This window comes from Dendropsophus ebraccatus, chromosome 5 (genome assembly GCF_027789765.1).
Source record: "Dendropsophus ebraccatus isolate aDenEbr1 chromosome 5, aDenEbr1.pat, whole genome shotgun sequence".
NCBI classification, from domain to species: domain Eukaryota; kingdom Metazoa; phylum Chordata; class Amphibia; order Anura; family Hylidae; genus Dendropsophus; species Dendropsophus ebraccatus.
Genome location: NC_091458.1, coordinates 10,644,097 through 10,661,319, shown reverse-complemented (window position 1 = coordinate 10,661,319; position 17,223 = coordinate 10,644,097). Strand labels below are relative to the sequence as shown.

Genomic DNA, 17,223 nt, shown 5'->3' with positions numbered 1-17,223 from the left:
CCCTGTCCCGGGCCTCAAAGTAAAGGACTCAGCCAAGGCCTCAGTGTCCCCGGGTCTGTGGCAGCCTCCAGGGCGTGATTCGCCGCCCCTGCCGCAATGGATGCTCGGGCGTGGGCCTAAGATTATGCAGCTGATCAAGGACATTCAGCAGGCCCTTGCTGCCCTGTCGCCTGCCACCGCTATGCCTAGCGCTGCTCCAGCAGCTTCCAATACAGCGGGGCCGTCCACTACAGCGGGCCGGTCCACTACAGCAACCAGCACTGCTGCTTCCACTGCTGTGGCTAAAGCCGCTGTCTCATCCACTACAGTCACCTATCATGTGGCCCCCATCATCTCTGCCATCACCACGGTGACGCCTAACATTGTGGTCACCACTGCATCCAGCGATGCTTCTGCTCCAGTCCCTCCACGCTTCTACTACCCGTGGGAAAAGAAGAAGAAGAAACCTACTCAGGGCCCTCCTGCATTCTTTCATTAAGGTTCACTACAGAAAGCAAAGTTCTTGACTGTTCATATAACTGTTATGTTTCAAGTTGAAGAAGTTCTTTGCAACGTTCAAGGTTCGTGCCTGGTCCTCCTGACCAAGCTCCCTGTACTAACCAGCTTTGTGCTGAGGGACACTGTATTGTATTGTTCTCTAGTTCCTGTCCCAGAGCCTTTTACATGGACGATGTTCTACATTGCCTAAAAGAGACTCTACCTAACAGATACACTTACCCAGTTCTTCCTAAGGCATTTTTCATGATTGTGTGATTGTCAGAGGTTTATTATTGTATTTCATGATTGCACTTCAGTATTGCACTTCAGTGGTCAAAAGTCTATTTTCTTGTCAGAGTCTTATATATATTTTCTTCCTCTGAGTCAGCAGAAAAGTCATTTAGATAGTCTCAGAGTAAAGTGTGTCTTTTGAAAAAGGTATATCTTCTCATAGAGTATATTCTCATATCAAAGTCAGATATTTTCCTCCTCCTCTGAGTAAAGAAGTCAGTCTACATATCTATATGTATAGCCTCAGAGAAAGTCTATTTTCTAAAGGAGTATTTTCTAAAGAGTGTATTTTTCAGAAGGATCTTCTATTTTCTCCATACATAGTATTATTGCATCCACTATATTTGTAACTGGAAAGAGTAGTCGAGCCAGTTTTTCACCAGATTTCTCCAGATTATTGAGCCAATTCTCCACAAGACCTTGCACTTTTTGTTGTCTTTTGTATTTCCCTTCCTTTTGTTTCCAGTGTCTGTTCACCTCTGTCTTGTCCCAACACAGTAGTTGCTACACATAGTCATACCTAACCTTCACACTTGTTCATACATATTGCACCTTGGATACCTTTTTGTGTGTCTGGCCTATTGAGTAATTGCGTTGTATGATTGACTGGTATGAAAGGAAGCTCCCCATGTATAATTGCTTTTGTTATTTTTTTTCTCTTTCTCTTCCAGGTGTCCAAGTCACTTCACACAGACAACCAAGACAGTACACAGGTCTTCACAGTTTTCTTTCCAGTAGGGTAACTCATTGTCATTGGAAACCTACTGTCTAACTGGCTGGAATATTGAGGGTCGCCCGCCAGCAGTTAAGTAGTCCTGACTTCCATGTCAGATGGTTCACGCACTAACTACCTGTAACCAGAGTACGTTAGGCACCCCTAGGAGAAGTCCTGCTACTAGGGTTTTCTTCTCTCTTCATATTTCTCTTCTCTCACCTGTGCCTTGAGCGTGGGAAACACACACCTACATACTCATTTACACTCACATTCCTTCCTCTTGTCTTGTTGTCTTGGTCCTTTATGTTCATTCGGCCACATCTACCTCAACTTGTGGTTCGCCAAGGTCGGCTCATTTCTAGTAGGGAGGTATGCAGTGTCCCAGAACAGACCCTCTTAACCTCACACTTTTATTGTAACCAGTTCTGTTCTGGAAAGCTATGGTCCACTGCAAACTGCGTGTATTGTGTCACCCTTCTCAGTGTTCAGGTCTGCTATTCCATTCATTTATTGTATGTACAGTATATTCAGGTATCAGTGCCTAATGGTATTATGTCGCCCCCCCAGTGTTCAAGTATGGTACTTCTCATGTATATTTCACTGTATATGCCTAATGGTGTGATGATGCAATGGCTGGATGTCACGTGACTGTGCCCTGCTTCCATGGTAACGCCAATGGTCATCGAGCTTTGGCTGGGGTTATCATGTGACTTCCTGTTCTACCTCAGTCTATTCCCTACCACAGAGGGGATAGATTCGGTGTAAGTTCTCTCTCCCCTGTCAGGAGAGAGAAACGTGTGCTCTGCTGCTCCAGTTCCACAAGAAGTATTCCTGGCTGTGTGCTGTTCTCAAGTCCTCAAGATTCTCATCTATTCTCCAGATCTGGGTGCTGTTCTTCAGTCATTCCTCTCATCATCATCTTCTCTAATCATCAACAGCAAGTATTCATCTCAATTCCATTCCACCCAGCATCTCATCTTCAGTTTCACTACTACTCCCATCATTCAGCACGCTACTTTCACAGCCTATTGCAGCGTCACCCATTACTCTGCTTTATTCAAGTCTGCCTTATTCCCGGTTGCATCCGGAGAGACTGTTGCTACTAGTTACCACTGTTACAATAAATATACAACTACCGTTGTTTCTGAACCTTGGCATTGGTGTGATAATTCTTGCCCTGACTAAGGACAATGAAGAATCGCATGTCTAGTCTCCGCATGGTCACTGTCTCTGCCCCGGTTCCTGCCCGCTACAACACCCTCTCAGCGGAGTGGCCCCTAGGGGCCAGGGGCATCGCAGTATTACTACAGACTGCTGGCTGGGAGTTGCAGTGCTGCTACCACGATTTAACCAGCACACTGTGGTGACCGGCTGCTGGCAGAAAGGGGGCATTAGGTGTTGCATACACATCTCTAAGAAGTGCTCAGTACTTTTTTATGATTTTGTTGCTAGTGCTGCTGCTGTTGTACATTGTATTGCTGTGATTTGTAGTACACCTGCATTGAACTTCACAGCTCATTGTAAGGGTGTGTCTCAGAGTGTATTGGTTCAGCCACCAACAGATTGTATCCCACAGCCCCCAAAAACTAGTGGGACCACTAGTATGTTTCCAGATTTCTGTCTTACTCCAACAGATTGTATACCACAGCCTCCAAAAACTAGTGGGACCTGACCAACAGTATATTTTCTTATTTCTGTATTTCTTACTGAGGGCATATCCAAGCTTACTGCTAATTGCCCTGTGTAAGTGCTGCTATACACCATATACAGCACAACTTACACACAGACTCTTTACGACTACCTCCAAAAGTAGTCTGAGTAATATATTTTCTTGGCTTGCTGTGATCTGTAGTGCAGCTATCTCAGTCTTGACTGTGCAGTGTCCATAAAATGGTGAAGCTCAGGGGTAAGGGTCGAAAATGAGGGCGTGGGTTTCGAGGCGATGCAGTGGGCAGAGGCTGTGATTCTGGGCAGGGTGACACAGCAGCACCCGTTGAGGAGGGAGCAGTGGCACACCGCAGACATTCAATCCCTAGCTTCTTCTCGCAACTTATGGGGTCTCAGGGTACACCACTAGTGAAACCGCAGCAGGGTGAACAGGTGCTGATGTGGATAGCGGATAATGTGTCCAGTAACTTATCCACCACCCAGTTTTCCACGCAGTCCGCCCACACGCTACCCAAGGGAGTGGAACCCTTGCTCTAGAAGCTCAGCCTCCTTCCCCACAGCCTGGCCCCTCCAGGGAAAGGAGGGATTCAGAATTGGAGGAAGGGCTGGTGGTGGATGAGGATGAGGTGACTGACCCGAGCTGGGTGGATAAGCCTAGTGACAGTGCTTCCAAGGGGAAGTCAAGTTCAGCCATAGGACCGGATGGAAGAGGAAGAGGGGTGAGCAGAGGGAGAAGCACGGCCAGAGCAAGTAGATCAGCAACTGTTTCACGGAGTCAAACTCCTGGGGGCAGGTCTAGATGTTCGCAAGTCTGGAGGTTTTTTAAAGAAACTTTGGGTGACCGACGGACTGTAGTGTGCGACCTGTGCCACACCAGGATCAGCAGGGGAGCCATCAATACAGGGTTAACCACTACGAGTATGAGTGCTAAACACCCCACTCAGTGGAACCAAGGCCGTTCACTTAGTTAGTGCTCCTTCCCCTGTGTCACGTGCTGGCTTTGTCAGTCCCCTTGCCCAGGCACAAGGCACGAGCGCCTCCCCCCCTACACCCACCCCTTCACCTCCCCTATGCTCAAAATCAGACTCCAGACTGCTGGCTGGGACATGCAGTGCAGCTGCCAAGATTTTAGCAGCACACTGTGGTGATTGTCTGCTGGCAGAAAGGGGACATTAGGTGTTGCATACAGACCCCTAAGAAGTCCTCAGCACTATTATATTATTATTACTATTATATAGTACAGTATATACCACCATCTTTCACAGGGCAATTAGCAGTGAGCTTTGATGTGACTGCAGTCATAAATGAAGAAATAAGAAAATATACTGGTCAAACTAGTTTCTGGTGGTTGTCGTATACAATCAGTGCAGCTATATAGTATATGCCACCATCCTTCACAGGGCAATTAGCAGTGAGCTTGGATGTCACTCACCACTTCTCCCCACCACTGATTCGATTTTGAGTTTGACTTGGAGGTGGTGGGCTGCCCTGCCCCTAGTATGTTGTCAGAGCGGGTCTTCAGGGACTGATGATGGCATCAGCAGTCACTAATAAGCGCACCCGCCTGTCAACTGACAGCGCTGACAGGCTGATTTATTAATTTTATTATTTCTTATTGCAGCCATATCCAAGCTCACTGCTAATTACCCTTTTTAATTAGCAGTGAGCTTGATTGCGTGTGACAACAGGCGGAACCTGGTGGCGGCTCTGCAACTCGGCAGCCTCACACATGTACAATGCCATGTTACGGGTGTCCTCTGCCGTCCTTTCACCAGTACCTTCTACCTTCCTTGGATGTTGTAGCCGTTTGGAAGGCAGGATTGACCATGACCAGGTCTTTTTAACAAAATTCCAGGGCCTTTTAAGAAGACTGTATTGTATTACCCTGTGTAATTAGCAGTGAGCTTGGTTGCGTGTAACAACGGGCGGAACCTTGTGGCGGCTCTGCAACTCGGCAGCCTCACACATGTACCATGCCTGGCCCATGTCTTTAACCTAGTGTTGGTGCTGTTCCTTAAAACCTACCCCAATTTGGCTGACTTGCTCACCAAGGTGCACCGCATCTGTGTGCATTTCCGCAACCAGGGAAAGTTACCCCAACTGCTACAAATAATTCAAACTCAAAACAGCGGTGGGGGGAGAAGAGAGTCACATGATGCAGTGAATGTTACCCCAACTGCTACAGTCAAATTCAAAGTCGAAACAGCAGTGGGAGGAAAAGTGGGGAGTCACATGATGCAGTGAATGTTACCCCAACTGCTACAGTCAAATTCAAAGTCAAAACAGCGATGGGGGGAGAAGTGGGGAGTTACATTATGCAGGGAATGTTACCCCAACTTCTACAGTCAAATTCAATTTAGCATCCTTGTCTTGTCCATTTCGAACCACATTATCTGTGGATGTCATCTAACGGGTGTCCTCTGCCGTCCTTTCACCAGTACCTTCTACTTTTTTTGGATGTTGTAGCCATTTTAAAGCCAGGATTGGCCAGGTCTTTTTGATAAAATTCCGGAGCCTCTTAAGAAGACTGTATTGTTATTCTTCGTCCCTACCTCCAAAAATATGCCTCTCACGCACAACTGCATGAGGGTGTGAGGCTAAATCTAGCCATAATCCGGATATTTTAGTTTTAGGCAAAGCGGCACTGCCGTGGGTAAGCGCCAAGAGGCGGTGCTCAAACTGCACCTTCTAGCCGTTTTGAAGGCAGGATTGACCAGGCCTTTAACGAGTAGCTTCTATTCTTCCTTGGATGTTGTTGTAGCCTTTTTGAAGGCAGGATTGACCAGGTCTTTCAAGAGTACCTTCTACCTTCCTTGGATGTTTAAGCCATTTTGAAGACATGATTGCCCAGGCCTTTCACCAGTAGCTTCTATCCTTCCTTGGATGTTGTTGTAGCCTTTTGAAAAGCAGGATTGACCAGGCCTTTCAACAGTACCTTTTACCTTTCTTGGATGTTTAAGCCGTTTTGAAGGCAGGATTGACCAGGCCTTTCACCAGTAGCTTCTATCCTTCCTTGGATGTTGTTGTAGCCTTTTTGAAGGCAGGATTTACCAGGCCTTTTTTAACAGTACCTTCTACCTTCCTTGGATATTTAAGCCATTTTGAAGGCAGGATTTACCAGGCCTTTTTTAACAGTACCTTCTACCTTCCTTGGATATTTAAGCCATTTTGAAGGCAGGACTGACCAGGTCTTTTTAATAGACAGGCTACCACAATTGCCCTCTCTTAGAGACTCTTTAAAGGATTGAAAGCGTATTCGTTCAAATTCCGGGGCCTCTTAAGAAGACTGTATTGTTATTCTTCGTCCCTACCTCCAAAGATATGCCTCTCACGCACAACTGCATGAGGAGGTGAGGCTAAATCTAGCCATAATCTGGCTCTTTTTATTGGATGATTGTATTGTCCATCTTGGTCTGAGTCTGTGGTATCAGGCTAAGTTTTTGGGTGGTCCATATGCTACCGGTGTTTGAATGGTTCCATGTGTTCTCACTGCCATGCTGTGTCAGGCTAAATTTTGGGTTGGTTCAAATGCGACCCTTGCTTTAATGGATCTCTGTGTCCTCACCGAAATGCTGTGTCAGGCCTAATTTTTGGGAGGCTCACTTTTAATGGTTCTCTGTGTCCTCACTGCCATGCTGTGTCTGACTAAATTTTGTGGTGGTTCATATGCTACCTCTCTTTTAATGGTTCCCTGTGTCCTCATCGCCATGCTGTGTGAGGCAAAATTTTGGGGAAGTTCATATGCTACCTCTCTTTTAATGGTTCCCTGTGTCTTCACCGCCATGCTGTGGCAGGCTAAGTTTTTGGGTGGTTCATATGCTACCTGTGTTTGAATGGTTCCCTGTGTTCTCACCACCATGCTGTGTCAGGCTAAATTTTGTGGTGATTCATATGCTACCTCTGTTTTTTTATAGTTCTCTGTGCTGTGTCCTCACCCCCATGCTGTGTCATCATATGCTACCTCTGTTTTAATGGCTCCCTGTGTTCTGACTGCCATGCTGTCTCAGGCTGAGTTTTTGGGTGGTTCATATGCCTACCTCTGTTTTAACCAGGCTGTTGCTCAGAACTTGGCATAATGGTGCGATTAGGCAGCCTCAGAGGCATCCATACATGCTGCCCCTGATGTTTCCTGTCCATTTTCTTTGTGTTTCCATCATTTTCTGAGGTTGACAGGTTTTCACACAACCTTCCATCTACCGAACTTGGGTCCCCTGCAAAAATGCTCGAGTTACCCATTGACTTCAATGGGGTTCGTTACTCGAAACGAGCACTCGAGAATCGGGAGATATTCGTCTCGAGTAACAAGCACCCAAGCATTTTAGTACTCGTTCATCACTATACCTATGTCTTCTTTTCTCTCTTACACACACGCTCATCTCCACCACTCACAGGAGGGTTTATTTATAGCCCCTGTAAGAGGAATTAGCTCCTGGTGGGAGAAAGTTTAGAGAGTTAGTAGTTGGAGGTCCAAGCGGATGGATGTGTGAAGGACCAGCCCTTTACAAAGTTTTCCAACTGAACTCTAGAACGAAGATCCAGTGCTAAGCTTACCTTAAGGGGAGAGAAGCCACAAGTGTATCCCACACATACATCTGCCAGTGCATGGCATACTTGAAGCAAATTTTACAATCCAACAACAGTGGTCAAGCACCAATGCAGAATAAAAGCTTGTCTTTATTTAAAAAATGGGAACAGTCACAAGCAAACATTGTTGACGCGTTTCGCAACCTTGTTTACAACCTGCTCTTATCCATAATTATAATAAGGGTCAAAAACGCATTTTATCCACAATGATAATGAGGGTCACAACCATCTCTTATCCCTAATGATAATGTGGGTCAAAACTACCTCTTATCCAAAGAGGGTTACTACTTGCTCTTATCCACAATTATAATGATGGTCACAATCGGATCTTATTCACAATTTTATTCCGTATCACAACCACCTCTTGCCCACAATTAGAACTAAGTTCACAACCGCCTCTTATTCCCATTGAGAATCAGGTTCACAACCGCCTCTTATTCATAATTATAATCAGGTAGAAAAGTGAAAAAATATAAAGCACTCCTATTCCAGCACAAGGTTGATTGGTTGAAGCAAAGTTACCAGTCCTAAAGAGTAACATAATCCAAGGCAGTAGTAAAGTGCCCGAGTATAAGGTGCGTTTATTCCATCATGTCATTACAGGGGATAAGCGACATTTCAACCACACAGCTTTTTCACAAGAGCCAATCCCAGATAACATGATGTCATACATTGTTAACCAATCCAAATACACACTATGGTATAATTTACATATCTATGACTAATAAATAAATTACCTTTATTATACAATATAACACAACTAGCAACATGAAAACTCACAGTCCAAATGCATGTAAAAAAGTCCCAGCGAGGTAAACAAAAGTGCAATCCAACAAAACACTGCGCATATGTGGCGGCGTGGATCCGAGGCCAAAACGCACGTGTACCGCATTATCCAATCCAGCGACTGATCATCTTTGTTTGTGTAAATTTATGAATGAAATCACTAGGTACAAGTTGTTACACATGCTACCGCATTGTATCTAGCGAGTTCATTTATAAATTTATCAGCAATTACTGTACCTTTTCAGCCAACTCTATTGTTAAAGGGGTTGTCTAGCGAAAATCTTTTTCCTTTAAATCAACTAGTGTCAGAAAGTTATTATTTGTAATTTACTTCTGTTAAAAAATTTCAAGTGTTCCCATACTTATTAGCTGCTGTACATCCTGCAGGAAGTGTTGTTTTATTTTCAGTCTGACGCAGCGCTCTCTGCTGACATCTCTGCTGACAGGAACTGTCCACAGCAGGAGAGGTTTTCTATGGGGATTCTTAGAAAACCGAGACAGAGTTCCTGTCAGCAGAGACCACTCTGTCAGACTGAAAATAAAACAACATTTCCTGCAGGACTTACTGCAGCTAATAAGTATGGAAAGACTTGAGATTTTTAATTAAAGTATATTACAAATCTATATAACTTTCTGATATCAGTTGATTTGAAAGAAAAAGATTTTCGCTGGACAACCCCTATAAATTGTGCTGAAAAGGTAATTGCCAGTAAATTTATGAATGAAATTGTATATTTTTATTTTATTTTAATTTTTCAAATATTTTTATTTGTAACATAATTTTGTTTAAATTTTGCTATTTTAAACAAAAAGAGCAATATTACATAAGTAAATATATAGTAAAACAGGTGGCAGCTTTAATGCAAAGGAATCGCGCACAAAATGCAATATAGCCGCCTAATTTATTATTTTTTTTTTACTGTATAATAACTTAAAACTGGATATTTTAATTTCAGTTTTGCTTTTGTAAATGGAAAATAGCAAAGATACAACAAAAATATGCTGTATTATGTGAATATATATGTATATATATATATATATATATATATATATATCGAGAGAGAGAGAGTAAAATTATATTGCATTATATATGATCCCCTTGCATGAAAGTGGCCAGCTATTTTACTGTATATTTACTAAATATAGCATATTATCATTCTAATATTGTTTTTTTTTTCATTTACAAAAGCTAAATTTAAACAAAAATGTGCTGTTTTAAGTTAATATATGGCTTGTTACAGTCCTATTAGCAAATTCGGTAATTTTATGCCGAAAAATTCACGAACTGGCAAAACTAATTACCGTATTTTCCGGCGTATAAGACGACCCCCCCCCCCCCCCCGACTTTTAAGAAGATTGTCCGGGGTGCAGTCAGGCAGGGGTTACCTGCAGCTAAATTTAAAAACAAACAAATAGTTAAGTCACCTGGGGCCTGTTCCCAGCCTCTGTGTGTCTCCTGGCCCGTTCCCGGCGCAGGCAGTGTGACATACACTGCCTGCGCCAGGGGTCCCCTGAAGCCCTATCGAGCAGCCGAGCATCTCATCGGAGACGCTTGGATACCGGGAGGGCTTCAGGAGAGTGACAGAGGTTCCAGAAGGCTCCGGCAGCCAAGCGTCTCCGATGAGACGCTCGGCTGCTCGATAGGGCTTCAGGGGACCCCTGGCGCAGGCAGTGTATGGGCCAGGAGACACGAGACGTGCGGACGTCGGGAACGGGCCCCAGTTGAGTTAACTGTTTGTCTTTTTTTATAATGGTCGCCCAGCCCAGATTCCTTCTCCTACACTACAGAGACCCCTATGCCTGAGGACCGAAATGTTCTAACTCATTTTGGTCTTAAATTTTTGTAACTACTTACTTACCCTGGTTGGAGTAAAGGCTTTTTGTCTACTTACACTGTGAATAAACTACTTTACCTGCATTTGAAATCGGTGTGCTGTGGCTTATCTATCCATGATAATGGGATAAAGAACCTATTGCTACAAAAGCACCCATCTTAGTGGTAGAGGTGTGCAGTCCTGTTTCCTATTCCCTCCCTATTTTACATAACCAGCCAGATACAAACTAAGTAGTAGCTGCCTGACCTTGTCAGGGTGAGAAGAGCCATTTATATTGCCCTTCCCCAGCCTAATAATGCCAGCCTGTTACCACCCCTGACACAGACCGCCATTTTTGATGCTCCACGTCTGCCGATACCTAACTTTTCCTGACTGCCCAGTTTTACAGGCTAATGCTACATTCCGGCTCAGTAATTCAGATCTATCAGATGGTTTTCACTACTAAACCCCATTTAAGTAAGAAATAACACACGTGTAAAAAATACTTTCATTGGATGGGTGCAATGCTTCCGATCCTGGTGTGAACTGGGCCTGGTGTTTGCTTTTGTGTGCCACACCCGATTCCTTCTCAGCTTTCGGCAATGCAGGAGTTAGGGGTCTATTCCACGGGAGCGATAATCGGCCGAATCGGCCCCATTCGGCCGATTATCGCTAGGTGGAATAGAGAAAACGATTAGCCGATGATCGTGTCATCAGCTGATCATTTATTTAGGGCCAGACCTAAAAACATCGGTCCCCTACCGTGCATCACTACGGTGAAATAGCGGTGCGTGGCGGGCGACCGACGATTTGAGAAGCGCAGCATATATTACCTGTCTGGGCTTCTCCTGCGCTCCGTCTTCCTCCCCGGGTCCCGCTCGCAGCATCAGCAGCTCTGGAGCGGCCTGACTGAGCAGCCAGTGATTGGCTGAGTGGTCTGACAGCTCAGTCAGGATTCACCGAAGCTGATGCTATGCCGCGGGACTCGGGGAGGAAGACTGAGCACAGGAGAAGCCCGGACAGGTAATGTATTGCTGCAAGGGCTGCAAGAACTTCGGTAACGATGTCCCTGCAGCCCTCGCTTAACGATCATCTGGGCTGTGGAATAGGCCCAGTAAACGAGCAGATCTAGCAGATCTGCGCTTGTTTACATCATTGCTCGGCCTGTGGAATGGGGCCCTTAAGCTGAGAAGCTTCTGGACTTGATTATGCACCTGTGTTGTCTGTGTGATTGACGGATTTCTCTGCCTGCCTGCAACCTGGAAGATCAGAGTACCGGTCCAATGGGGATCCGGACCGGGCTCTTGATCAGCATAAAAGAAAGCTGAGGCAGTGTCCCAGCACTGGCTATTTAGGTTCATACCATGGTCCCAGCTCCCTGTGTCTGTTCCTGCGATCCCCGTCCTAACTTCCTCTGCTTGCTCGACTGTGTTACCTGACCCCTGGCTTTGACTTTTAACTATCTGACTGTTACTTGTTTTTGTACTGTGTTGCCCGTTTGGTTCTGATCCTGCCTGTTAGATGATCCCATATTGTGTTTGTCTGCCTTGTTCTGTGTGCACATATCCAGCGCAGGGAACATCATTGTGGTTGTCCACGGGCGCCTAGGGCCGGTTGAGGCAAGTAGGTAGGGATAGTAGGTGAGTTCAGCGTCAGGGCTGTCGTGTCTGGTCCCTACCTGCCCCGTCCTGACAGACTACATACTAATATATAATAGCTATATAAATACTGAAAACCTGCAGACAAGTTCACTAGAAAAGTATCAGTGGTGTCCAAATACCACAACTTTATACTTATATGGTGGCCAAACCTGCTGCTCATGGCAATATAAGGTTTATGATGTTTGATGATGCCGGTGAAGAAAGGGGTCAAGCGCAATGGCATTACGCTGACTGACCCCTTAGTTCTCTGAGGGATAAGCTACCACCAGAGCTGTCTTGCTGTGACTTACCCATCAACATAGATAACACAGGAACCTTCGGCCGAAATTCACATGTCTGGCGAGGACGGAAGAGATCACAGTTTTTTAAGGTGTATGGTTACCCAACAGGGAAAATGAACGAGAGAAGGAACACAGGACATGAACTAAACAGGAAACACACTGGGACAAGCCTAGGCAAAGCTTCATAGTCCAAACTGGTTAATAGATTCTGGATCTATGTAACACCAAACATCCAAACCTAAACAATTCCAGTCTCGATGTTCAGAACATAACAGAACACAGGACAGCTGAAGGAACTCTGTTATTAGGCTTTTTGCTATTTTCCTATTCTTTGATTACAAGATGGATTTTCTTCTTGAAAGCCTCTATAATGTCCTTGTTCCTGAGGCTGTATATAACCGGATTCATCATCGGTGTTAATACTGTGTAGAGCAGGGCCACCAGAGAGTCCACATCTGAGGAGGCCTTTGGCTGGATATATATGACGGTAAGCGGCAAGTAGAAGATACTGACCACGGTAAAGTGTGAGGCGCATGTGGAGAACATCTTCATACGCCCCTCTCTGGAATTAATTTTGAGGATGGCTAATATAATTTTAATATAAGAAACGACCACCAAAGTCAATGATATTAGAAGAGTTACAGCCGCAATGGTGGAGCCGACCGCTATATTTACGGAGATGTCAGAACAGGCCAACTGCAACAATGGTGGATGGTCACAGTAATAATGATGGATAATATTAGGACCACAAAAATGTATCTTAAAGGCTAAGATAAAGGTTGTCACTGCACCAGCAAAACCAATGGACCATACCAGAGCCATCAACAGTAGATATCGTCTTTTAGTCATGATAGTCGGGTAATGTAGAGGAGAACAAATAGCCACAAATCGGTCATAAGCCATTACTGTCAATAGTAAACACTCTGTTATTATCAAAGACTCAAAAATATACATCTGAACTAAGCAGGCCATATAAGAAATGGTGTCAAGGTTCATGGAGAACTTGGCCAACATCTTGGGGATGGTCACTGTTGCGTAACTCAAATCAAGGACAGACAAATTACCGACAAAGAAATACATAGGAGTATGCAGCCGGCGGTCAAGTACCACCAAGGAGAAGATACTTCCATTCCCAGCGATGGTGAACAGGTAGATGAGGAGAAACACACAGAAGAGCAGAAGCTGATACTGCTGAAGACTCGGGAAGCCAAAGATGATGAATTCTGTTACACGAGTAATGGTCAGATTGGAAGAAACTACTGCTTGACGGTAATCCTCATCCACCTGGTAAAGGAGAATCAAATAGAGAAATGTTATTAGAAAGTGTCTGATAAATATAGATAGGTGGAGAAAGGGTGGGGGGCAGCCTACAAGGTAAGTTTGGACCCCTTAGTTATCAAGCCCATGGTGGCCTTTGGGTACTTTATAGAAGGCTAAGGGTCTCCCTGCCTAACTGCTCATATACCCACGGTGTTCTTGTGTCTATGAAGAATATATATATCTAATGGTTAACCATATGCCCATCTGGCAGCATCATATAGAGAGGTGGCACTCTTGTGAAAACAAAATTGTTAAACCTAGACTTTGAAACGTTTTCTTTGCCTATGGTGTCCACCACTCTGACGCTGTTTGAACGTGAACCGAGGAAATGACCACCAGAAACTTTTTACCCAGTGCTGTTATCTTCTTTACTTGACTGCCCATCTATATGGTCATCACTCCGTAACATAGTTAACCCCTATGAGGCAAATGCCAATTGCCCCATCACAGGGAAAAAAATTCCTTCCCGACTCCAATGGCGACCAGAAAAATCCCTGGAACAACGTATCACCAGAAACCTAATGTCCATAACTTGGTATATTATATTTTTCAATAAAAGCATCCAGGCCTCCGCCAGGTCCAGTCTGTAACTTACCTCTTCATAGAAGCTAATCAGATTAGTCAGACAGGATTGATCCCTCATAAATCCATGCTGGTGCTGTGTTATAAGATTATTTTCATTAAGATACTCCAGTATAGCATCTCTTACAAACCCCTCAAATACCACAGGAAACCGACCACAGGGGGTTTATATGACTAATTGCCCTAATTTATCTGCATATAGTGATGTTATAGTGAGAGATACTGGAAGGTCGGTCTACTATACACTTCATTGGCATAGACTGCCCCTTGTCCAAACTATACTTTATATAGATAATTCAAAGTCTATATGACTCTTTGACAATTTGAATTAGTACAGGATAAAATAATCTACACAGTGACCCCACCAGCAGAATAGTGAGTGCAGCTCTGGAGGGCGTGGTGAGCATACATTCCTGTGTGAGCTCCTAAGAACCAGAGCAGAGCAGAGAGGGTGAATTCCATCTGCCTTTCCCAGGAAGGTGGCAGGTTCCTGGGAGGGGGCCCTCACTATGGAGTCCCGGACTCCCACTCTCCGGTCCAGGCTGGCGGAGAGTGGGGAGAATCATCCATTACCAGCCAGTGCTCCTGAGGTGCCTTCGGTAAGATCTAGCCGTACTCCCAGCAATGTGGGTCTGGCTCCGTCAGCACCAGTCAGAAGCCAAAAGGCTTCACAAAGTAAAGGAGGGAGGAAGAAAGATGAGCCATGTGGCCCTAATCCATCTAGGGCCCAAGCAAGTGTTGTGGAGTGGGGGGTTTCAGGCCCCAAGGAGTCTATGGACACCTTCACTTCCAGGATTGTGGCCAAGCTCCAGGAATACCAGCACCTGGGGAAACAGCTGAGAGAGCTGCGGGTGGAGCACAGGTTCCTGAGAAGCAATGCAGGTGCAGCCAGCAAGAGGAGCAAGCCTGTGCTCTCCCAGCGTATACAGGCCCTGAGAGCTGAGATCCAGAGGATGGAAGGTGAGCTGCAGATCCTTCTGGAAGGTGCTGGGCCTTTCCAAGAGAAAATGCTCAATGAGGAAAGGTTTGAGCAGATGAGAAGAAAGAGCGCTAATCTGGACTATGAGGCAAGTGATGAAGAGAGTGAGGGAGAGGAAGAAGCTGAAGCGGGAGAAGTGGCAGAAATGTCGCATTACGTTTCCCAAAGCGCTTCCCAGGATCCCCCAGTGATGTCTTCCAGGAGTGCGGGTGAGGAGATGGCTGAGGCGGGAGATACAGAGAGGTCCCAAAGCCAGGAGACTGCACCAGGAGAAATACTGTGCATGAGAGCCAGGCGAGTGACTACATCCAGGCTGCCCAGGTGGCCCTACCTGAGTCTGCTGAGTCTGAGGAGGAGATGGATGGAGGCCTGCTGAAAGCCATTATCCAGCAGGAGTCCCCAACAAGACTGGAGAATTTCTCCTTTGGAGAGGAGCTGGGGGAAGACTCCTCTGTAGGGAAGAAGAAGAGGAAGAAGAGGAAGAAAAGTAAAGAGGAGCAAGTAAGCTTTGTATTTTCTCCTTTCCAGCACACTGGGCGAGCTGAGAAGTCAGTCCAGTCTGCTGGCTCCTCTAACCTGCCAGTCCCCGTTTCTGATGTGGAGCGGGGCCAGCAAAGGCTGGTGAAGGGCTCGGGCGGCCGAGCAGTGGCAGGGCAGCGGGCTCTGCTGTGTCAGGACACATGTCCGGTGTGGATGCCTGTGCCCCTGCTGATCCTGCAGGTGGCATAAGAGAAGAGGTGGCACTAGAAGTTGCATCTGTTGTTGTGCCCACCTCTAAGAGTAAAGACAATAAGACTGTAAATACATCAAAATCTGCTAAAGACATTTTAAAACCAGCCACCCTGATGTACAAGCCTAGCCCAGCTAATACTGCAGAAGCTATGGAAGTGGTGATGGCTGATGAGAGTGGTAGTGGTGTGCATGGAGGTGGTAGTAGTGGTGTGCATGGAGGTGGTAGTAGTGGTGTACATGGTGGTGGTAGTAGTGGTGTGCATGGAGGTGGTAGTAGTGGTGTGCATGGAGGTGGTAGTAGTGGTGTGCATGGAGGTGGTAGTAGTGGTGTACATGGTGGTGGTAGTAGTAGTATGCATGTTGGGAGGGGTGGTGTTGTGCATGATCAGAATGATGGTTTGCAGGATGAGAATGGTAGTCCCTGTATTTCTGTAAATGCTGATGGTACCATGGTTAATGGCAGTAATGTTGGGAATACTGTGGGTAATGTTGCTAGTGAGGCGGGAACTGGTCCGGCTGTCCCCCCAGCTGCTACTAGGAGTTATGCAAGTGTGGCAGCTGGGGCATCGGGGAGATCCTCACCTCCAGGCCCAAATGGGGAAGGTCACTTGCAACGGCGCCTTCTGGAGGCATTGCGGAGAGGAGAGAGAACACTCCAAGTAGAGTGAAGGGAGGTCGACCTGTCTTTCTACATAGAGAGACATGGTTTAGGGGCCTTCCGAGAGCATAATGGAGGGGTGGTCTGGTCCCTCCAAACACCCGGGCAGGAGACTGGCCGTAGGAACGTGGCCCGTCTGGTGTGGAGAGGCAGTGATGCGTGCCCACAGAGAGGGAAGGTGGTGGAGCTTCTCTTCCAGATGGGGTTCAGGGCGAGTGACATCTTTGCCCTGATTCACCCCTACGGCACCACCGAATTTGACATTTGCTTTGTTAGACCAGAGGGGCTGGAGGTGTTCTGGTCTAACTACGAGTTGGTGAAAGATGCGCCCGGATGGCGAGATTTTGCTGTAAAGGCGGTATCTCGCCAAAGTGCAGTGAAGAAAGTGACCGTTCTCACCCGTAACGAGTCACTTTCATGTTATGACATAATGACCTGGCTGAGCAGGTACGGGGAGGTGACGGACGCCCCCCGAAAAAACTTTGATGAGCATGGCATTTGGTCTGGGGCCTGGACGTTTTCCTTTCGTCTCAAGCGTTCAGGGAACACGGTCGCCCACATACCATCAGTTGCCTTTCTTGGCCGTGATAGGATCCAGGTTTTCTACCAGGGCAACCGAAGCTTTGCCACAGGTGCGGCGATCCCACACACTTTAGTGCAAACTGTACCAAGCTG

The 17,223-nt window shown here is 46.0% G+C and overlaps 1 protein-coding gene across 1 annotated transcript; it reads right to left on the bottom strand.

The window, feature by feature from the left end:
• Window positions 1-12,601: 12,601 nt before the first annotated feature.
• On the bottom strand, window positions 12,602-14,240 carry LOC138794015 (olfactory receptor 6N1-like). The gene is made up of 2 exons (XM_069972782.1): window positions 14,193-14,240; window positions 12,602-13,561 (listed from the first exon to the last, which is right to left on the bottom strand). Exons 1-2 carry the CDS (start codon window positions 14,238-14,240, stop codon window positions 12,602-12,604), a joined length of 1,008 nt encoding a protein of 335 aa, XP_069828883.1.
• Window positions 14,241-17,223: the final 2,983 nt, after the last annotated feature.

What these genes read in the sequence shown, in the direction of transcription:
- LOC138794015 (XM_069972782.1), bottom strand. Translation starts at nt 14,240, where the DNA reads ATGAGGGATCAATCCTGTCTGACTAATCTGATTAGCTTCTATGAAGAG. An exon ending in TGATTAGCTTCTATGAAGAG is followed by an intron (nt 13,562 to 14,192) that starts GTAAGTTACAGA and finishes CTCCTTTACCAG; the next exon opens with GTGGATGAGGATTACCGTCA.